At 31.7% G+C, this 20,854-nt stretch overlaps 9 protein-coding genes across 12 annotated transcripts in view; 4 read left to right on the top strand and 5 right to left on the bottom strand.

Moving 5' to 3' along the window:
* Positions 1–20,854, top strand: part of LOC107359119 (ATP-binding cassette sub-family C member 1-like) — a 132,122-nt gene that overhangs the window by 50,497 nt on the left and 60,771 nt on the right. The gene's annotated exons all lie outside the window — the stretch shown is intronic.
* LOC107359231 (protein LLP homolog) lies at positions 147–888 on the bottom strand. Its single transcript, XM_015925708.3, has 2 exons — positions 581–888; positions 147–504 (listed from the first exon to the last, which is right to left on the bottom strand). Exons 1-2 carry the CDS (start codon positions 774–776, stop codon positions 359–361), a joined length of 342 nt encoding a protein of 113 aa, XP_015781194.1. The 5' UTR covers positions 777–888; the 3' UTR covers positions 147–358.
* LOC107359282 (eukaryotic initiation factor 4A-III) lies at positions 2,789–4,318 on the bottom strand. The gene has a single exon (XM_015925767.3). It carries the CDS (start codon positions 4,117–4,119, stop codon positions 2,902–2,904), a length of 1,218 nt encoding a protein of 405 aa, XP_015781253.1. The 5' UTR covers positions 4,120–4,318; the 3' UTR covers positions 2,789–2,901.
* On the top strand, positions 4,591–6,218 carry LOC107359277 (EP300-interacting inhibitor of differentiation 3). 2 transcript variants are annotated; one of them, XM_015925762.3, is made up of 3 exons: positions 4,591–4,856; positions 4,926–5,392; positions 5,497–6,218. In XM_015925762.3, exons 2-3 carry the CDS (start codon positions 4,989–4,991, stop codon positions 6,155–6,157), a joined length of 1,065 nt encoding a protein of 354 aa, XP_015781248.2. In that variant the 5' UTR covers positions 4,591–4,856; positions 4,926–4,988; the 3' UTR covers positions 6,158–6,218. The 2 variants fall into 2 exon arrangements, with proteins under 2 accessions (XP_015781248.2, XP_089122791.1); XM_089266665.1 differs by lacking the exon at positions 4,591–4,856 and having other exon boundaries at positions 4,862–5,392.
* Polr2G (DNA-directed RNA polymerase II subunit Rpb7) lies at positions 6,191–7,027 on the bottom strand. The gene has a single exon (XM_015925763.3). The coding sequence runs from the start codon at positions 6,955–6,957 to the stop codon at positions 6,442–6,444; it is 516 nt and encodes a 171-aa protein (XP_015781249.1). The 5' UTR covers positions 6,958–7,027; the 3' UTR covers positions 6,191–6,441.
* On the top strand, positions 7,722–8,772 carry LOC107359346 (uncharacterized). The gene has a single exon (XM_015925827.3). The coding sequence runs from the start codon at positions 7,904–7,906 to the stop codon at positions 8,633–8,635; it is 732 nt and encodes a 243-aa protein (XP_015781313.2). The 5' UTR covers positions 7,722–7,903; the 3' UTR covers positions 8,636–8,772.
* Positions 8,773–10,617, bottom strand: LOC107371952 (EP300-interacting inhibitor of differentiation 3-like). 2 transcript variants are annotated; one of them, XM_089266664.1, is made up of 3 exons: positions 10,321–10,617; positions 9,785–10,251; positions 8,773–9,680 (listed from the first exon to the last, which is right to left on the bottom strand). In XM_089266664.1, the coding sequence occupies exons 2-3, from the start codon at positions 10,186–10,188 to the stop codon at positions 9,020–9,022; spliced, it is 1,065 nt and encodes a 354-aa protein (XP_089122790.1). In that variant the 5' UTR covers positions 10,189–10,251; positions 10,321–10,617; the 3' UTR covers positions 8,773–9,019. The 2 variants fall into 2 exon arrangements, with proteins under 2 accessions (XP_089122790.1, XP_089122787.1); XM_089266661.1 differs by lacking the exon at positions 10,321–10,617 and having other exon boundaries at positions 9,785–10,315.
* Positions 10,648–12,154, top strand: LOC107359286 (eukaryotic initiation factor 4A-III). The gene has a single exon (XM_015925772.3). It carries the CDS (start codon positions 10,847–10,849, stop codon positions 12,062–12,064), a length of 1,218 nt encoding a protein of 405 aa, XP_015781258.1. The 5' UTR covers positions 10,648–10,846; the 3' UTR covers positions 12,065–12,154.
* On the bottom strand, positions 17,412–18,867 carry LOC107372042 (uncharacterized). 2 transcript variants are annotated; one of them, XM_015940184.3, is made up of 8 exons: positions 18,725–18,867; positions 18,579–18,659; positions 18,446–18,523; positions 18,316–18,390; positions 18,156–18,233; positions 18,002–18,076; positions 17,837–17,908; positions 17,412–17,754 (listed from the first exon to the last, which is right to left on the bottom strand). In XM_015940184.3, exons 1-8 carry the CDS (start codon positions 18,789–18,791, stop codon positions 17,600–17,602), a joined length of 681 nt encoding a protein of 226 aa, XP_015795670.2. In that variant the 5' UTR covers positions 18,792–18,867; the 3' UTR covers positions 17,412–17,599. The 2 variants fall into 2 exon arrangements, with proteins under 2 accessions (XP_015795670.2, XP_015795671.1); XM_015940185.3 differs by lacking the exon at positions 18,316–18,390.

Raw genomic sequence — 20,854 nt, 5'->3', positions numbered from 1 at the left:
AGTTAAAATCAGGAAAGGTACAATGTTGAAATATCAAAATATTAGACGAGTTAACTTTGCAACAGAAAACAAACACATTATGTGTCGATTGACTTATTCTGTCCGTCAACAAAGCTGGTCACTTATCGAATAAGACTTGATAAAGCTTTTCCAAATCCAAGGTTTTTAATCAGTTAATTTATAAGGTATTGTACATTCAATTACAATTGTTGGCCGTCCTCGAACGATATGATATTGAAAAAATAAGGCAACTCGTGACAATTGAGTCATCATGATTTTCCAAGGGCGAATGTTTTCATGCCGAATTAAATATTGACACCAAATAGTAATTACACAAGACGAAGAGTGTAAGAATAAATTACTTTATATTCTTCTTTTTTGCCTTATTTCTCTTGAGCAATTTTCTACGTTGTCTTGGATGCACCCAAACAGGGAAAGTACCATGTTGATCCATGAGAGTCTTTGCATTGCGCTTTGGCTTTTCAATTTCCATGAAATTTTCATCTGAAAAGAAAGTAAAAATCAGAATCCTGTGTTACCAATTGAATGACTAAATGGTCTAAATTAAGAGTAAACAAACCTTTCTTGTCACTATTAGCCTTTGTTTCTTCAGTTGCTTTCATATCAATTTCTTTAGGTTTAGCTAATTCGATTGATTCATTATTAGCTGCTTCTGCTAACATTTTCTTCAGCCTGTCCAATTCCTTTTGCCCATATCGGACACGTTTTATGGCTCTCATCTTCCTCTTGAATTTACTTCTCAATGATTTCGCCATTTTGATGAATATCCAAACAGTGACAGCACCACAATAAAGATAAACAAACACAAAAATGAGCAGAAAAAGTCACAATTAACTTAATCAACAGTTAATAATCACAAACAAAATATGGAGATGAAATCTTTAAATTTTAACACATGGCTTTGCATCCGAGAAAAAAACAAGAAATTAGACCTAGCGCCATCTGTCGAGTATTTTTAGAGTGGTGTGCCGAAACCCGAATCAAACGCAATTCTAACCATTATCCGAAGTAATGAACGATTTGCTGATAATGAGTGATTTGTGATCAAAGAATATGAATTCACAAAATAATCATACTAACTGAAATTGAATTATTGGGAAATAAACTTTCATAATAGCATTTCGTAAATTATTTACAGTGATATTTATATCTAATGCTGAATTATGCAAGTTCAATTATGAAACAGATCCTCTGAATTTTCTTGAAATTATTTCTGGACTAGAGCTTCTTTCTCAACCTCTGTACTTTTAATCACCTTACATTATTAATTATAAGTTAAATTTGGTGAGAAATTTTTAGCTAAACAAATTATGTGGGATAAATAATTCTGGTAATAAATTAATCAGCAATATTTTGAAATTTTTGTCTAATCCAACAAACTCTGATTAAATACAGATGTATTGAAATTAGATGCATTTGTATTGTATTAGTCACATTTTAATAATAGATATAAATTGAGAAATAAAAATGAGAAATTCAGGTTGAAAATAGAGTTAAAAGACAGATGGCGATGTTAAAGAACTCTTTGAGCGGGAATCTTTGTAGTGAATGGAAGAAAAAGCGCCAAAAGGCAAAGAGAAAACAAGTTTGTTTAAAGTTATTAACCAGAGGACATTTAAACTTGATGTTCACCAGATCTTTAATCTTTGTCGTGTCATATTGTTTTTAACATTGTTTCTTGCCCTTTTAAACTTGATTTGTTAAACTAGTGATTTCATTTGACAAACTCTTCAATCTCCATTGTGTTTTATATGGCTACATCAGTGCGAAAAACCAGAAAAGATGCAATTAGCAAAACTCCAACAAGGAAGACAACTAAGACACCAACCAGGACACCGACCAGGACTCCGACCAAGACACCAACTAAGACACCATCTAAAACACCGACTCGACAAACAAAACTGTCAGAAAGTAAAAGTGCCAGAAAAACAAGGACACCGAAGTCATCTCTAGCATTGAAGAAAAAAAGTGAAGAGGATATAATTTCCAAGTGCAGAACGATAGATAGTTATTTCCAAAAGAAACTCAAAAATCCTACGCGAATAGAGCCCAAAAAACTGACCAAAATCTTTGACGATGTGGCCCGAATTGAAGAAGGACCATTGAAAGGATTACCATCAAGCTTGCTGGAAAAAATTAAAATCAAAAAGCCTGATGACGAGTTAACAGAAAGGAAAAAATTACTACAGAAGCTACCAGAAATGTTGAAAATTGTTCATCTTTATTTTTTGACTAGTCCAAAGCCCATTAAGTTGGAAACTCTAAGTGACAAAGTGCTCGATTCATACTATACTTATATTTCAACCGCAGATATCGAAAAGCAAATCAAAACGATTTGTGAGGTGCTTCCTGAGTGGGTAACAATGGTGAATTTGCGAGGAGTTAATTATATAAAGCCTATTGATAAAACTTTGACTCTCAACCATCTAACTGAGAAAATCGCGAATATAATCAATTCTTAACTTGAATTGGATTACTTTAATATTACATGCAAGTCTTTGCTTCCTGTTTTAATTAGCGAATCAGATCAAATTGTAAATTCATAATTTTTTATCAACTTGTAATTTAAAGAATCTGAGATCACTTGGATTCAAATCTGCTACAATTCAAATGTGAAGACTATCAACTTCTGTGATATATTATAACATTTCATTGAATCTTTAATGAAAAAAAGTTTTTCATTTTTATTGAAAACGATATTTGTAATAAAATGATAATTACCAAGAACGTCTTGAATATTGAACAATAATTTAAATACAAGTTTTGATTTTTTGTATGAAATATGGAAGGTTTATTATTATTAATTTATTTAATGTTTTTTATGTGATGAAATGAAATACATGGTAAATGATAAGTGATGATAGTAGATGATTTAATAATTTATATTAAATCAGCGACATTCATAGGCATTTCGTCAATTTGTGTACTGTAATATTGTTCGATATCTCTAAGGATTCGAATATCATCATTTTTAACAAAATTAATGGCAACACCTTTTCTTCCAAATCGTCCTGATCTACCAATTCTGTGAATATAAAGTTCTCTGTTATTTGGTAAATCATAATTTATCACAAGAGACACTTGTTGTACATCGATACCTCGAGCCCAAACATCAGTAGTTATCAATACACGAGTCTGTCCAGATCGAAATTCTTTCATTATAGCATCTCTTTCTTTTTGTGGCATATCACCATGCATTGATGAGACAGTGAAATTTGCTTCTCTCATTTTCTCGGTTAACCAATCAACCTTTCTTTTGGTATTACAAAATATTACAGCTTGGGTAATGGTCAATGTGTCGTACAAATCACACAAAGTATCAAATTTCCATTCTTCTCGTTCAACGGCAACAAAAAATTGCTTTATACCTTCCAAAGTAAGTTCATCACGTTTAACCAAAATACGTATTGGATCAGTCATAAATTTACTTGTCATTTCCAGAATTTCATGAGGTAATGTAGCCGAAACAAGTACAACTTGGGTAAAAGGTGGTAAATATCTGTATACATCATAAATTTGCTCCTTAAATCCTTTATTTAACATTTCATCTGCTTCATCAAGGACCAACATTTTTATTGATCGTGTTCGTAAATTACGTCTTTTTATCATGTCAAAAACACGACCAGGAGTACCAGAAACAACATGTTGACCATAATCCAATTTTCTTATATCCTCACCAAGATTTGTACCACCAATACATGCATGACATTGGACATTCATATAATCTCCAAGTGCAAGAATTACTTTCTGAATTTGTACAGCCAATTCTCTTGTTGGACTTAAAATCAAAACTTGTGTCTCTCTTATTTGGGTATCAATTGTTTGAAGTATTCCAATGGAAAAGGTAGCTGTTTTACCAGTACCAGATTGAGCTTGACTAATTACATCTCGACCTTTTATAATTGGTTTAATGGCTCTCTGTTGAATTGCTGAAGGTTTCTCAAATCCATAAGCATATATACCACGAAGAAGATCTTGTCTTAATCCCATTCCATCAAATGTAGGTATAACCTCGACATCTTCACTTGTCTCAAATTCAATATGAGATAAATCCTCTGGCAATTCTTGTTTAGATCTACCACTTGAAGAAGCCATCATCGCACAAGATATAACTTGATTCACCGATCACAATTCAAAAATAATATGCAAGAAGATAATTTCAACTTGAGTGTGTGTTTCAAAAGCACTAAAATTAAATAAAGATGGTTACAATTTATACTTTTGTACCTTGTTTTTAAAGAGTTTCAACCAACAAAAATTAAACTGCTTAAGATTTTTCATGCCTTACGCCTGCGTATTTCACTAGATTATTCGCTAGATGGAGCTAAAACTCAAATAAATACACACTCAAAAAGCGCTACACTAGTAGTCAGGGTTAAGTTAACAAAAAAGGGTCAGACTTAAGTTAATTTTTAAGTGTCGCCATCTCGAGCATTTACCGTTTTAAGAGTCACTAAACAATAAAAATCTGAAAAATCAAGTTCGATCTTAAAGGTACTTTTATTTCTTGTTAGATGGCGACTATGAAAAAAATCTCCAATTTTCTTAACTTAACCCTGACTACTAGTGTACTTACAAATATTTTTACTTGGTAATTCATTTTATATTGTTTTTCGATTCACTTACAATTTCTACAAATTCCAACAATTATTATCAATTACTTATTCTGAGTTTTCGTTTTATCCTTTACAATACAGTTTTATCACCATAAAATCTTATAACATTCAAAAAAATATACTTGAATAAACCGCGAGTGTTTCTAATAATATGTGATTGTAATTGGCGGTTTCACAAACGAAGAGCCTTTACATTGTTTCACCAGAGATTATCATAAGGTAATATACTTTGTTATTCTTGTTTTGATTTTCTTCATGTTTAATAGCTATTTTTTTCTTTAATTATAGATAACTATTATAGCATTGTTTTTTATATGTCCACGACAAACCAAATTACATTGGTCATAAGCAATGGAGAGAACTTTAAAGGATAATATTGACAATTCTTCAAGTCGACAAAGTAATGGATCATCACAATCTCGCATTTCTCGTAAAAACCAACTACAATTGGAATCTAAATACAAGCTGATGAATGACGAGATACGACGACTAAAAGAATCTGGAATCAATTCAAAGGAAGTGACAGAGAAATCAAAATTACTTAAAAAGAAACTAAAGCTAGCCAATGAACTCTCAAAGACCGCTTTTGATTCTGGATCTCAAAGATGTATTGAATATGATGCTGAATACTTTTTTAATGGATCTGAAGTTAATCATCTTGTTGTTAAATCACTTCAAGTTGACAGTCAAGCCTTTGATCCTTTGTTTTTTGCTGAAAAACTAAGGACTTATATTGCACCAGATACAAGAATAAGGTTTGTATTTTGTTTATTATACCATATTCAATCTTATGTTTATTTTATCAACATTTCAATACAATATTTGTTTCTTTTCTTGTTTTTTTCAAATTTATATTCAGAGATGATACAATTGACGAAAATGAACTTAAAATTGAAGACTTTGTTGATCTTGGAAAGAAATGTGCTTATTTAACCAACTCTGCGCCAATACTCAATTATTTATATGGATCATTTGAACCAGGTGAAGTTATTATACCAACTAAACAAAGACGAGTTGGTATCCGTAATATACTTGGAGAACCCAAAGAAGAGGCTAAAAAACCTAATTCAAAGGAAGGTATTGATGAAAGTGATGATCTTAAAAATGGTAAAGAAGTTGAACGAGTTTATAAGGAACTGTATGATATGTACAAAAAAGAAAAAGCTCCGATACAATATTTCAAGTCGATTGTTAAACCTGAATCATTTTGTGATACTGTGGAGAGTATATTTTATTCTGCTTTTTTAATCAAAGAAGGAGTACTTGCTGCTAAGGAATCAAAAATTTCTGATGACCAATATGCTGCTTTTATTGAACCACAAGATCCAGAAGAAATTGCAAAATGTCAAGAAAAAAAGAGAAAGAGTAAAAGTAGAAATAATAATGAACATAGTGATTCAGAAGAAAATTCAGAAGATGAAGATGCAGATGAAGATGAAGAAGACGAAGAATCATCATCTAGTCATCAAAGTATTTTATCTTTCTGCATGAATGATTGGAAAGCTTGGACTATCAATTGATATTCAAACATAAATATTGTATCATAGTCTGAATTTCTATTAAATGTTAAATTTTTTGCAACCTATTGTGCTGGCGTTTATTTTTCGCAGTAATCCAAATATTACAATATCATACAAAAATTTGGCATTCTTGATGCAAAATGTTTTCAATTAAATCGAAATGGTTCAATGAGAAAGTGTGCCTTGCAATATTAATTTCGTCAGGTGATTTAGCAATGACAGGTTACATCAAATTCAAAACAATCATCGAAAGTATAGTGCAGCTGATTAGTCATTAATATTCATTAATTGAGACCAAGATAATCATCCATCAAGGTTCCAATAGCAAAAATATCTTTAGCATCAACTCTTAATCCAACTATTTTCAATCGTATCTCATCGTCTTGTTGAATGACAATATCTTCATCTACTGTTTTATAGCATGGTGGAGACTGATTGGCATCGAACTGCATATCAGCTGGAATAGAGTGTCTTGAAATAAAACAGGATAGTGGACCGATTTCTGTAAAAATTCCAACTTTGTTAACTTGCGTTACGACAGCATCTAACACTTCACCTTTAAATGGCCTAAAGACAATAGCCCGGTATTTTATGGGATACAGGACGAAACCAGAGTTTTGTTGTATCAGTCCATGGCCAATATGATCGATTGTTGTCACAGCAATTATAAATCCATATTTGCCGGTACAGGAGCCTTCCACTTCACTAAATAGCTTTTGCTTGACTACATCTAAAAGCTGTGGACCAAAATATTTAGGATGAAGTTGAACCTCATGTTCAAGAGCTATATGATAGAACATTATCTAAAGCTGGTGAAGTTAATTAAACAATAAGATGAAATGAATATGGTGGAAATTGATGAAACGAGGATAAGAATGACAACAAAACAATTCAAAACGAAGCGGATAATGGTTTTTCACGCTAACATATGTACGACCAACAGACTGGTTACTGTAACCAAGTAACCCAAATTTTTAGGGAGGGAAAATCAAAGGACTATAATTTATTTTTGATTGAATGATATTTTTTTGTTGTATTAATAACATTGCATTCACGCCTAATTTTTAGAATGTTGATTCATGACTTTGCTAACTGTTTTAATACAAAATTTCGCATTTTGATTTCTTTAGCCTTCATTGATTTGCAATTTTAAGCAAGAAATAATTGTGATGCAGTGAAAATTATTTTTGATGCTCGTTTCTGAATCCAAGAAGAAAAGCACTTCAATTAAAATAAAATTATTTTCCCAATTTATGAACTTTTAATCACCTAACATTATTAATTACAAGTAACTTTTGATAAGAAATTTATAGCTGGACAAATTATGTGGGATAAATAATTCTGGTAATAAATTAATCAGCAATATTTTGAAATTTTTGTCTAATCCAACAAACTCTGATTAAATACAGATGTATTGAAATTAGATGCATTTGTATTGTATTAGTCACAATTTAATAATAGATATAAATTGAGAAATAAAAATGAGAAATTCAGGTTGAAAATAGAGTTAAAAGACAGATGGCGATGTTAAAGAACTCTTTGAGCGGGAATCTTTGTAGTGAATGGAAGAAAAAGCGCCAAAAGGCAAAGAGGAAACAAGTTTGTTTAAAGTTATTAAACAAAAGACATTTAAACTTGGTGCTCACTAGATCTTTAACTTTTGTCGTGTTATATTGTTTTCAACATTTTTTGACTTTTGTTTCATAGTTTTTTGCCTCGATTAGTAATTTAATTTTTTTGTGAATAATGCTGCCATCAGTGTTTAAAGCTATGAAAGATGCAACATCAATTACGACACCGTCTAAAACACCATCTAAAACACCATCTAAAACATCACTTAAAACACCATTCAAAACACCATCTACAACACCATCTAAAACCCCGAACAAAACACCAACTCGTCCATCAAAATCATCATCAAGCCTAAGTTCTAAAAAACTACGTACACCTAAATCAACTACAACAACAAAATCTAAAAGGAAAAATGATTTGGACATTATTGCTAAATGCAAAACAATAGACAGCTATTTCCAAAGGAAAGTTAAACAACCGACAAAATTGGAACCCAAAAAATTGTCAAAATTTTTCGACGATGTTGCCAGAATTGAAGAGGGTCCATTGAAAGGATTACCAACCAGCTTACTTGACAAAATTAAACCCAAGAAGCCTGATGACGGACAGGCCGAAAGAAAAAAATTGCTGCAAAAGTTACCTGAACTGTTGAAAATTGTTCATCTTTATTTTCTGACTAATCCGAAACCAATTCAGTTAGGAATATTGATAGAAAAATGCATTAGTTCTTATTATACGTATATTTCAGTGCCGGACGCTGAAAAACAGATGCGATTGACCTGTGAATTGTTTCCTGAATGGTTAACTATAATATCTATTAGAAAAGTTGAATTTGTTAAGCATATCGATAAGAAAATATCTTTAAATCAAATAAATGAAAAACTTCAGAACCTCATCAATTCTTAGAACCAAGGATAATCTATTAAGATGCATTAATCTATTAAGATGCATGAATTAATCATGACAAATCATGAATGAATCTCAGATTGTAAACATGTATAAATTGAATTATTATACAAAATAAATTATTTACACTACTTAAATTCGTCTTCGATGTTTTTATTTCAAATGCCAAACAACAAATTATATTGACACACAAATATCGAAAAAAAAATAATTTCGTGGATGGACAGAATTGTTGATACAGCAGTGTTTATATATAATATCGTGCATTAACGCTAACAAGTAAGTAACTTATAAGTATAAGATTGGTCCGGATTAATGAATGATATGTTTTTTGACTTGAGATAATAGTTACACTTTGGAGTGTTTATTATTTATGTTTGAATATCAATTGATAGTCCAAGCTTTCCAATCATTCATGCAGAAAGATAAAATACTTTGATGACTAGATGATGATTCTTCGTCTTCTTCATCTTCATCTGCATCTTCATCTTCTGAATTTTCTTCTGAATCACTATGTTCATTATTATTTCTACTTTTACTCTTTCTCTTTTTTTCTTGACATTTTGCAATTTCTTCTGGATCTTGTGGTTCAATAAAAGCAGCATATTGGTCATCAGAAATTTTTGATTCCTTAGCAGCAAGTACTCCTTCTTTGATTAAAAAAGCAGAATAAAATATACTCTCCACAGTATCACAAAATGATTCAGGTTTAACAATCGACTTGAAATATTGTATCGGAGCTTTTTCTTTTTTGTACATATCATACAGTTCCTTATAAACTCGTTCAACTTCTTTACCATTTTTAAGATCATCACTTTCATCAATACCTTCCTTTGAATTAGGTTTTTTAGCCTCTTCTTTGGGTTCTCCAAGTATATTACGGATACCAACTCGTCTTTGTTTAGTTGGTATAATAACTTCACCTGGTTCAAATGATCCATATAAATAATTGAGTATTGGCGCAGAGTTGGTTAAATAAGCACATTTCTTTCCAAGATCAACAAAGTCTTCAATTTTAAGTTCATTTTCGTCAATTGTATCATCTCTGAATATAAATTTGAAAAAAACAAGAAAAGAAACAAATATTGTATTGAAATGTTGATAAAATAAACATAAGATTGAATATGGTATAATAAACAAAATACAAACCTTATTCTTGTATCTGGTGCAATATAAGTCCTTAGTTTTTCAGCAAAAAACAAAGGATCAAAGGCTTGACTGTCAACTTGAAGTGATTTAACAACAAGATGATTAACTTCAGATCCATTAAAAAAGTATTCAGCATCATATTCAATACATCTTTGAGATCCAGAATCAAAAGCGGTCTTTGAGAGTTCATTGGCTAGCTTTAGTTTCTTTTTAAGTAATTTTGATTTCTCTGTCACTTCCTTTGAATTGATTCCAGATTCTTTTAGTCGTCGTATCTCGTCATTCATCAGCTTGTATTTAGATTCCAATTGTAGTTGGTTTTTACGAGAAATGCGAGATTGTGATGATCCATTACTTTGTCGACTTGAAGAATTGTCAATATTATCCTTTAAAGTTCTCTCCATTGCTTATGACCAATGTAATTTGGTTTGTCGTGGACATATAAAAAACAATACTATAATAGTTATCTATAATTAAAGAAAAAAATAGCTATTAAACATGAAGAAAATCAAAACAAGAATAACAAAGTATATTACCTTATGATAATCTCTGGTGAAACAATGTAAAGGCTCTTCGTTTGTGAAACCGCCAATTACAATCACATATTATTAGAAACACTCGCGGTTTATTCAAGTATATTTTTTTGAATGTTATAAGATTTTATGGTGATAAAACTGTATTGTAAAGGATAAAACGAAAACTCAGAATAAGTAATTGATAATAATTGTTGGAATTTGTAGAAATTGTAAGTGAATCGAAAAACAATATAAAATGAATTACCAAGTAAAAATATTTGTAAGTAGCGCTTTTTGAGTGTGTATTTATTTGAGTTTTAGCTCCATCTAGCGAATAATCTAGTGAAATACGCAGGCGTAAGGCATGAAAAATCTTAAGCAGTTTAATTTTTGTTGGTTGAAACTCTTTAAAAACAAGGTACAAAAGTATAAATTGTAACCATCTTTATTTAATTTTAGTGCTTTTGAAACACACACTCAAGTTGAAATTATCTTCTTGCATATTATTTTTGAATTGTGATCGGTGAATCAAGTTATATCTTGTGCGATGATGGCTTCTTCAAGTGGTAGATCTAAACAAGAATTGCCAGAGGATTTATCTCATATTGAATTTGAGACAAGTGAAGATGTCGAGGTTATACCTACATTTGATGGAATGGGATTAAGACAAGATCTTCTTCGTGGTATATATGCTTATGGATTTGAGAAACCTTCAGCAATTCAACAGAGAGCCATTAAACCAATTATAAAAGGTCGAGATGTAATTAGTCAAGCTCAATCTGGTACTGGTAAAACAGCTACCTTTTCCATTGGAATACTTCAAACAATTGATACCCAAATAAGAGAGACACAAGTTTTGATTTTAAGTCCAACAAGAGAATTGGCTGTACAAATTCAGAAAGTAATTCTTGCACTTGGAGATTATATGAATGTCCAATGTCATGCATGTATTGGTGGTACAAATCTTGGTGAGGATATAAGAAAATTGGATTATGGTCAACATGTTGTTTCTGGTACTCCTGGTCGTGTTTTTGACATGATAAAAAGACGTAATTTACGAACACGATCAATAAAAATGTTGGTCCTTGATGAAGCAGATGAAATGTTAAATAAAGGATTTAAGGAGCAAATTTATGATGTATACAGATATTTACCACCTTTTACCCAAGTTGTACTTGTTTCGGCTACATTACCTCATGAAATTCTGGAAATGACAAGTAAATTTATGACTGATCCAATACGTATTTTGGTTAAACGTGATGAACTTACTTTGGAAGGTATAAAGCAATTTTTTGTTGCCGTTGAACGAGAAGAATGGAAATTTGATACTTTGTGTGATTTGTACGACACATTGACCATTACCCAAGCTGTAATATTTTGTAATACCAAAAGAAAGGTTGATTGGTTAACCGAGAAAATGAGAGAAGCAAATTTCACTGTCTCATCAATGCATGGTGATATGCCACAAAAAGAAAGAGATGCTATAATGAAAGAATTTCGATCTGGACAGACTCGTGTATTGATAACTACTGATGTTTGGGCTCGAGGTATCGATGTACAACAAGTGTCTCTTGTGATAAATTATGATTTACCAAATAACAGAGAACTTTATATTCACAGAATTGGTAGATCAGGACGATTTGGAAGAAAAGGTGTTGCCATTAATTTTGTTAAAAATGATGATATTCGAATCCTTAGAGATATCGAACAATATTACAGTACACAAATTGACGAAATGCCTATGAATGTCGCTGATTTAATATAAATTATTAAATCATCTACTATCATCACTTATCATTTACCATGTATTTCATTTCATCACATAAAAAACATTAAATAAATTAATAATAATAAACCTTCCATATTTCATACAAAAAATCAAAACTTGTATTTAAATTATTGTTCAATATTCAAGACGTTCTTGGTAATTATCATTTTATTACAAATATCGTTTTCAATAAAAATGAAAAACTTTTTTTCATTAAAGATTCAATGAAAATAATATATCACAGAAGTTGATAGTCTTCACATTCGAATTGTAGCAGATTTGAATCCAAGTGATCTCAGATTCTTTAAATTACAAGTTGATAAAAATTTATGAATTTACAATTTGATCTGATTTTCTAATTAAAACAGGAAGCAAAGACTTGCATGTAATATTAAAGTAATCCAATTCAAGTTAAGAATTGATTATATTCGCGATTTTCTCAGTTAGATGGTTGAGAGTCAAAGTTTTATCAATAGGCTTTATATAATTAACTCCTCGCAAATTCACCATTGTTACCCACTCAGGAAGCACCTCACAAATCGTTTTGATCTGCTTTTCGATATCTGCGGTTGAAATATAAGTATAGTAAGAATCGAGCACTTTGTCACTTAGAGTTTCCAACTTAATGGGCTTTGGACTAGTCAAAAAATAAAGATGCTCTTTATCAGCTATGCTGATTCCTACTTACGAAATGCCTTGAGCACCATGTCAACCAGTCAACAAAATGAATTCCGAACTCGAGCTCGTTGTTGTTCGATGTGGTGATGAGGAAGCTATTTCTCAACTTAAATCATACATTGAATCACACCCTGAAGACAAACACTTCATCATGCTGACTCCTACTTACGAAATGCCATGCGAACCAAGAATGTAGACAAGCAAGTCATCAGAAGAAATGCCCAATCGGGAAAAAGTCAATGGAAAGAGCCAAAGATGACTTACTCTCGAAACATTGAATTCTCCCGAAGAGCCATCTTAGGTAAAATTGGTTTAAACTACGAAATTGATTCAATTGTTGACAATGGAAGAGAAATGCCATCCTGGGCTGTTTTGAACTCATCTATTGCTCTCCAACAAACTAACCAACTCAACTTCGAATTAGGTCTTCGTCAAGAAGGTATGGATAAACTTGCCGTCCAATTGTTCGACAAGGTTAACCAAATCAAGATAAAGGACTTGGAGAAGATCGTTGAAGAAGTTAGAGAAAAGCAAGACTTTGAGCAACTTGTTCGGGAATTGACTAAGATCATTGAAGAAATCCAACGATCAGGCCAATTCTCTGTTTGTAGCAAGACCAATGGTATCATCCTCTTCTACTGGAATAGTGTCACAAGCCCCTCTCAAACCACGAGAATCTCTAAGACGAATCGTTTAGCTTTAGCTACAGAAACCTTTAGCTTCTGGTCTTGCCCTCCGATACAAACATGAAGGATAATTTATTCATGGCATCAAAGCTTCACTCAAATCTCAAGCAACCGCTGCTAAAAGGCGTTATTGATTGCAACTTTTGCATTCTTTTACGAATTAATTCTCGCTAAGACTATTGCCAGTTAAATCACTAAAAGGATTGCTTCTAAAAAGACACAACTAACACAATTGCAACATTTATGCACAAGTTGACACAAATACTGGGAATAAAATGGGCAAAAACGGGCTAAAATGAATTTCTTTCTCATTTAGATGCTGTAGGCTTGTAAGGGGATCAAAACTGAGTCCAGTTACGTGATTTTAAAGTTTTTCCGATCTGCAATTGTCGAGAAAATTGCGCTTGAAGCTCAAACTTCGATTGCCTTTTGTACGATTATGGAAGCAAATTTCTTCATGAGACTTATTTGTATTGATGTAACTTTTAATAAAAAAACCATAAAATGACCTTATTTTGAGAAATAAAGTTTTATATTTTCTGTAAAACAGATCAGTTCGACTTTTATCCAAACCGACTTATTTGTGTGACCGAAATAGTTAGAGAGCTGAAATTTATTGTTACACCATAAAAATAGTTGGCTAATATCATGGGTTGAATACTTGTCTCATTTTTTCAGTGGCTCTCTTGATTTTGGCCATTGGCCTGAAAACTTTGAACGTCATTATTTCGAGAATGGCATCACCTACAGTCACCATTCTTCGGCCAAACATTAGATTGCACTATTGACTATAACTTAATAAGACTTAATTCCTAAGAAAATCTGATCTGATTTATTTAATAATGAATATCCTGTCAACACATAAGATTTGTGTTTTAATAACCATTTAACTTTATAAATCTGGCTCAAATCTGGTAACATAGCTAAAACAATGTTATAACTTATTTTGTAGCGAATTGAAAAATTTAATATTCTAGGAAATTATCACACATAATAAGAACTAATGTTCGGTCAAAGAATGATCATTGTAGGTGATGCCATTCTCGAAATAATGAGGCCCAAATTTTTCAGGCTAATGACCAAAATTGAGAGAATTATCAATAAATTGAAAAAATGTTTTTGTCCACAGTATTTATAAACAATTTTTATGGGCTAACAATAAGTTTCAGGTCTCTAACTATTATTGTCACAGAAAGAAGTCGGTTTAAGTGAAAATCGAACTAATCAATTTGTTTAGCGATAGAAAATTTTATTTATAGAAATAAGTCCATTTTATTGTTTGTTATTAAAAGTTAAATCAATAAAAACAAGTTTCATGAAAAAATCTGTTTCCATAATTGCATTAAATGCGATCGAAGTTTCAGCTTCAAGCGCGATTTTCTGGCAAACTGAAGACCAGAAAACCTTTTAAAGCACGCGAATGGACTAAGTTTTCATCCCCTTACAAACCTACAGCATCTTAATTTGATAGAAATTCATTTTAACCCGTTTTTGCCCATTTTATTCCCAGTATTTGTGTCAATTTGTGCATAAATGTTGCAATTGTGTTAGTTGTGTCTTTTTAGAAACAATTCACTAAAATGATTGTCAACTTCAATGTTGTTATAGATGGACTTCATTCTCTGACTCTATCTGGTCTTGAAATGGAATCCTTTCAAATTTAGATGCTGTAGGTTTGTAAAGGGATCAAAATTGAGTTCATTTGCGTGATTTAAAAGTTTTTCCGATCTGCAATTGTCGAGGAAATCGCGCTTGAAGCTGAAACTTCGATTGCCTTTTGTACGATTATGGAAGCAAATTTCTTCATGAGACTTATTTGTATTGATGTAACTTTTAATAAAAAACCATAAAATGACCTTATTTTGAGAAATAAAGTTTTATATTTTCTGTAAAACAGATCAGTTCGATTTTTATTCAAACCGACTTATTTCTGGGACCGAAATAGTTAGAGACCTGAAACTTATTGTTAGTCCATAAAAATTGTTTACACACACCATGGATTGAATCATTTTTTCAATTTTTCATTCGTTCTCGCTATCTTGGCCATTGGTTCGAAAACTTTGAAACTCAATATTTCGAGAATGGCATCACTTACAATCACCAGCCTTTGAGCAAAAATTAGATTCTATTATGGACTATAATCTATTATAATGTTGAATGATTGCAGACTGAATAGATAGAGATATAGCACTGTAACACTCATGCTGTCAGATATGATTTTTGTTTTGCAAAGGTAAATTTTACTTATAATGTGTTATAAGAATATTTATTAATAGATTAATTATCTCAGATTTTCTTCAAGATTAAATCATATATTGTTATAAAGCATGATAAAATCTAATGTTCAGTAATGAAATGGGGATTGTAGGTGCTACGCATATCGAAATAATGAGGTTCAAATTTTTAAAGCCAATGGCCAAAATAAAGAGAATTGATGAAAAATTCAGAAAGTTATTCAATCCATTGTTTGCACTAACAACTTTTATGGACTAACAATAAATTTCAGCTCTCTAACTATTTCGGTCACACAAATAAGTCGGTTTGGATAAAAGTCGAACTGATCTGTTTTACAGAAAATATAAAACTTTATTTCTCAAAATAAGGTCATTTTATGGTTTTTTTATTAAAAGTTACATCAATACAAATAAGTCTCATGAAGAAATTTGCTTCCATAATCGTACAAAAGGCAATCGAAGTTTGAGCTTCAAGCGCAATTTTCTCGACAATTGCAGATCGGAAAAACTTTAAAATCACGTAACTGGACTCAGTTTTGATCCCCTTACAAGCCTACAGCATCTAAATGAGAAAGAAATTCATTTTAGCCCGTTTTTGCCCATTTTATTCCCAGTATTTGTGTCAACTTGTGCATAAATGTTGCAATTGTGTTAGTTGTGTCTTTTTAGAAGCAATCCTTTTAGTGATTTAACTGGCAATAGTCTTAGCGAGAATTAATTCGTAAAAGAATGCAAAAGTTGCAATCAATAACGCCTTTTAGCAGCGGTTGCTTGAGATTTGAGTGAAGCTTTGATGCCATGAATAAATTATCCTTCATGTTTGTATCGGAGGGCAAGACCAGAAGCTAAAGGTTTCTGTAGCTAAAGCTAAACGATTCGTCTTAGAGATTCTCGTGGTTTGAGAGGGGCTTGTGACACTATTCCAGTAGAAGAGGATGATACCATTGGTCTTGCTACAAACAGAGAATTGGCCTGATCGTTGGATTTCTTCAATGATCTTAGTCAATTCCCGAACAAGTTGCTCAAAGTCTTGCTTTTCTCTAACTTCTTCAACGATCTTCTCCAAGTCCTTTATCTTGATTTGGTTAACCTTGTCGAACAATTGGACGGCAAGTTTATCCATACCTTCTTGACGAAGACCTAATTCGAAGTTGAGTTGGTTAGTTTGTTGGAGAGCAATAGATGAGTTCAAAACAGCCCAGGATGGCATTTCTCTTCCATTGTCAACAATTGAATCAATTTCGTAGTTTAAACCAATTTTACCTAAGATGGCTCTTCGGGAGAATTCAATGTTTCGAGAGTAAGTCATCTTTGGCTCTTTCCATTGACTTTTTCCCGATTGGGCATTTCTTCTGATGACTTGCTTGTCTACATTCTTGGTTCGCATGGCATTTCGTAAGTAGGAGTCAGCATGATGAAGTGTTTGTCTTCAGGGTGTGATTCAATGTATGATTTAAGTTGAGAAATAGCTTCCTCATCACCACATCGAAGAACAACTTTAAGCACTCGAGTTCGGACTTCATTTGGTTGACTGGTTGACATGGTTCGCAAGGCATTTCGTAAGTAGGAATCAGTATAGCTGATAAAGAGCATCTTTATTTTTTGACTAGTCCAAAGCCCTTTGGTTAATCTTGTCGAACAATGCGATGGCAAGTTTATCCATAACGTCGCAACTCTTAACTTGAAAGTCAAAGTTTTTTATTTAAATGAATGTTGCATCTGATATTTTTGTTTTAGTCAAGTTCGTCCAAAATATAACATTGGTTTATTTAATTTTCTCTTATTTAATCGTTACAAAATCTAGTTTAGTCACAATATTTACTAGTACATTCATCTCATTAAGATTTTTATGGTTTTGGTGCAATTACATAGTTATATCGATTTGATCCAAACGCTCAATAAACACTTCAATATACTGATTGCCAAGTTAGTTCTCAACGTTGATGTGCGAATATTTGAAGCGTTTCGTTCATCATGACGTTCATCATATCAGAAATGTTGTCTCTAAGAGTTTTTTTCGGATCGAATCCATGTCCTTTGTAGGCTTCCAATATCTTTTTGACTATATCCACGAGAGATTCGTCTTTAACTGTCAAATATATTTTATTATCAATAAATGTTAGTTAAACCATTTCAATGAAAAGTAAAATTGTGCGACTATGAATGCTCACCTCCAAGTCTGTCCAGATAATTATTAACAATGTTTTGTAGATCTGAATCAACCCTCTTTGAAGCACCAAGCCCTAGATAATGAAAGATGAAATCAAATCTTATAAATATTGAATAACAAGAATAATTCAAGGTATAAACAAGTTCAAAGCAGAAGTGATACAAACCTGAATCTTTGATATCCGAAAGACCATTGTTAACCGATTCAATCAACATTTCTTTCACTCTGTTTTTGAGGAAATCTAACAAAGTAATTAAAGCATGAAACAGAAAACAATCAAGTAAAATTTAATTAAAAGATGATTAAGCATTTATACTTACATGGAAACGGCAATTTAGCAAATAAATCATTGGTCAAATTGGCAACATTTTGACCAACTGACTTTGTTTCATCAAAACCTGCAAGAAAAGAGGTAAATGAAAACATTGAAAACATTGTAATGTAAATATAAAGTTAAATTGAACCAATAAAACAATTTACCTGGAAGCTCTGATTTCAACAAACTAACAACATTGTTTACAATACTTGTCCTTAAATTTTCATATGGATCCAGCCCTGAATTTATACAAATTAAATCGTCAAAGAAAATAATTTGATTGCCATTTCTTACCTGAAAAAGGTCCGAAAGTGAAAGCTTTTTCAACAAACTGGACAACATTTTGTTCAATTGTACCATTAACACTCCAACCTGGAAAATAAATGTTGATTTATTTATGGACACAAAGCACTTATTTTCCTCTCACCTGGAATATTTCTTTCTAACTGTTCCACATGATCACCAACCAATTGAACAAACTCATTTAAATATCTATTTGGTTCTTTTACTGAATATAAAGTGAAAATAAAATGATTACAAACAAAACTTTACAAGCCAATATTGATGCCTTACCATCGGTTGAAGTGGTAACGACACTGAAAACACTGAGTAAAGTGATTGATAAACTTGAAACTTTCATGTTTACAATTGAGATGAGAATGGTTTATTATTAAATTAACAAAGTGAAAAAGAAAGTTAAATTACTGGGGAAAGTTGAAAACTAATACTGAAACCAAATTGGTTTGAGGCTTTTATTTTAACTGATCTGTAGATTTGTCTCAACGATTAAAGTTTACTATTGCAAATTGCAAGTGTGATTAACGTAATTCTGATTGACCTCGGCCACTAACATTTGTTTATTCAGTGATTAACTAAAGGTTTATAACATTGAAAACATCGTTATTACTTGGTTACGATTCCTGATTGCTGGGTCTTGCCTGATAACCGATCAACATAAGCATTAGGCAAAAGCGTTGAATAACATTGAAGCCTTTTTTGTTATTACAAACTTGTTGAGCAAATCAACTAGAAATTTTGTTCAATTACAATGATTCTTTATTATTTAAAATAAACTCAGAAGCACAAATAATAATTTAATAATAATATTTTATTCAATTAATCAATAAGAAATGAGCCATTGTTATGTTTATTAACCATTGAAATATCTGAACTTGCTCTGGTTAATTACATGAAAGTTGTGTCATGAAAATATCAATATTCAATCAACCTTTATTTGATTCGGCAATCATTAGTTTCCATGATATACACGAAATATTGATTGAGAAACTAATGATTAGTATATAAAGTAATCTTATGATCTTGTAACAAATAATTGATGAATATCTTTTCATTCCATTGATAATTAATTTGGTGACAATCTTGAACCTCTTTTGAACCATCCATGATTACAATATGGATTTACTTTACCATACAAGCTAATTTTTATTATCAGAACCAATTTTTGTTGATGGAAATATTATAATATAATAAAGAAATGAGTGGTGAAAAAATGATGTTGACTTTTCCTGATATTAATTATAAACAATTCCATTCAAGAAATGCAAGAAAAACCGGAAGCGCGTTTCATTTATAATTTAGTGCAAGTGCTTATGTAAAGTATTCACCTTTTAAATGTTTAAGAAACAAATTAGTTCTTTATTGATCAATAATTAATATCACTACTTTGGGAATTTTTGCTTTTGAATCAACTATTAATAAAAGTTCTTTTTATTCATTAATATTTTTCTTAATTTACACGATGATTTATTCGATATTCAAGATTAGGATAGCATATATAAGATTCGATAGAGAATGTTGCTCGTTTTCATGAAGATTGATTTAAGAGCCAAGTTATGTTCATTATTGATTTTCTAACGTTTTTTCTGAAATCAGAACATGTTTCCTTGACGTTTTTGTTGATCTCGTTGTTTCTTATAACACTGATTTGCAATATGTCCAACCTTTTGGCAGTAATAGCAAGTAACATTGGTGCGGGCACGCTGATTGTAATTTACTGAATTCTGTATAAACTCTTTCAGCATATCTACCATTTCAGCTATCTGCGATTTGACCGTTGATGGGGACGAAGCTGATATGATGTTAGTTGAGGCATTAGCATTCACCACAGCGGCAGGCGTATATTTAGCGACATTATAACAGTATGAAGATGAAGCGAATATGTTGTTATTATCAGGCGCACCATTATACCTGTGTTGATCGGCAGCAGGATCAGTCTTTGAATGATCACAAGGTTTGAGAGACAAATTTGCATTAGCTACAGTCACATACCTGTAAGGCAGATCATGGCGATCCACATCTCCGTAGCAAATCGGTAAATTACCATTGTTCATCCGAGAGTTTTCTTCTGCAATTCGAGCTCTTTCAATAAGTTTGTCAAAAGTTTGTATGTCATCGAGTCGGAATCTTAGAAATTCTATATATATTTCTCTTCTGAATCTCTCAATACAAGTTGTTACAAAAGTTTGGAAGTCTATATTCGCTTTCTTGGCATAATAAAACATTTTACTACAAAAATCTATCACAAATTCGTTTTCTTCTTGTCTAGTGGTATAGAACCGTTCAAAGTAGTTCACATGTCCTACGGGGGAATAGCAACGTACCATAAGTTCTTTGAATTCCTTCCAATCTTTAGGTCGAGTCTCGGGTTTTTCAAAAATTGAATCATACCACGATGCAACATGG

This window comes from Tetranychus urticae, chromosome 1, assembly GCF_039701765.1.
Source record: "Tetranychus urticae isolate SD_2017Ah chromosome 1, NJAU_TeUrti_SD_1.0, whole genome shotgun sequence".
In the NCBI taxonomy this organism is placed as follows: domain Eukaryota; kingdom Metazoa; phylum Arthropoda; class Arachnida; order Trombidiformes; family Tetranychidae; genus Tetranychus; species Tetranychus urticae.
This window is presented reverse-complemented; position numbering and strand designations above follow the sequence as displayed.

Bases quoted from the DNA above. Each gene is read 5' to 3' on its own strand.
- LOC107359231 (XM_015925708.3), bottom strand. From the start codon at position 776: ATGGCGAAATCATTGAGAAGTAAATTCAAGAGGAAGATGAGAGCCATA. The intron at 505-580 runs GTTTGTTTACTC...CTTTCTTTTCAG, and splicing joins GGCTAATAGTGACAAGAAAG to ATGAAAATTTCATGGAAATT.
- LOC107359282 (XM_015925767.3), bottom strand. From the start codon at position 4,119: ATGATGGCTTCTTCAAGTGGTAGATCTAAACAAGAATTGCCAGAGGAT.
- LOC107359277 (XM_015925762.3), top strand. From the start codon at position 4,989: ATGGAGAGAACTTTAAAGGATAATATTGACAATTCTTCAAGTCGACAA. The intron at 5,393-5,496 runs GTTTGTATTTTG...ATTTATATTCAG, and splicing joins GCACCAGATACAAGAATAAG to AGATGATACAATTGACGAAA.
- Polr2G (XM_015925763.3), bottom strand. From the start codon at position 6,957: ATGTTCTATCATATAGCTCTTGAACATGAGGTTCAACTTCATCCTAAA.
- LOC107359346 (XM_015925827.3), top strand. From the start codon at position 7,904: ATGCTGCCATCAGTGTTTAAAGCTATGAAAGATGCAACATCAATTACG.
- LOC107371952 (XM_089266664.1), bottom strand. From the start codon at position 10,188: ATGGAGAGAACTTTAAAGGATAATATTGACAATTCTTCAAGTCGACAA. The intron at 9,681-9,784 runs GTTTGTATTTTG...ATTTATATTCAG, and splicing joins GCACCAGATACAAGAATAAG to AGATGATACAATTGACGAAA.
- LOC107359286 (XM_015925772.3), top strand. From the start codon at position 10,847: ATGATGGCTTCTTCAAGTGGTAGATCTAAACAAGAATTGCCAGAGGAT.
- LOC107372042 (XM_015940184.3), bottom strand. From the start codon at position 18,791: ATGAAAGTTTCAAGTTTATCAATCACTTTACTCAGTGTTTTCAGTGTC. The intron at 18,077-18,155 runs GTAAGTATAAAT...TTACTTTGTTAG, and splicing joins TGCTAAATTGCCGTTTCCAT to ATTTCCTCAAAAACAGAGTG. The intron at 17,909-18,001 runs GTTTGTATCACT...TTCATTATCTAG, and splicing joins TTCGGATATCAAAGATTCAG to GGCTTGGTGCTTCAAAGAGG.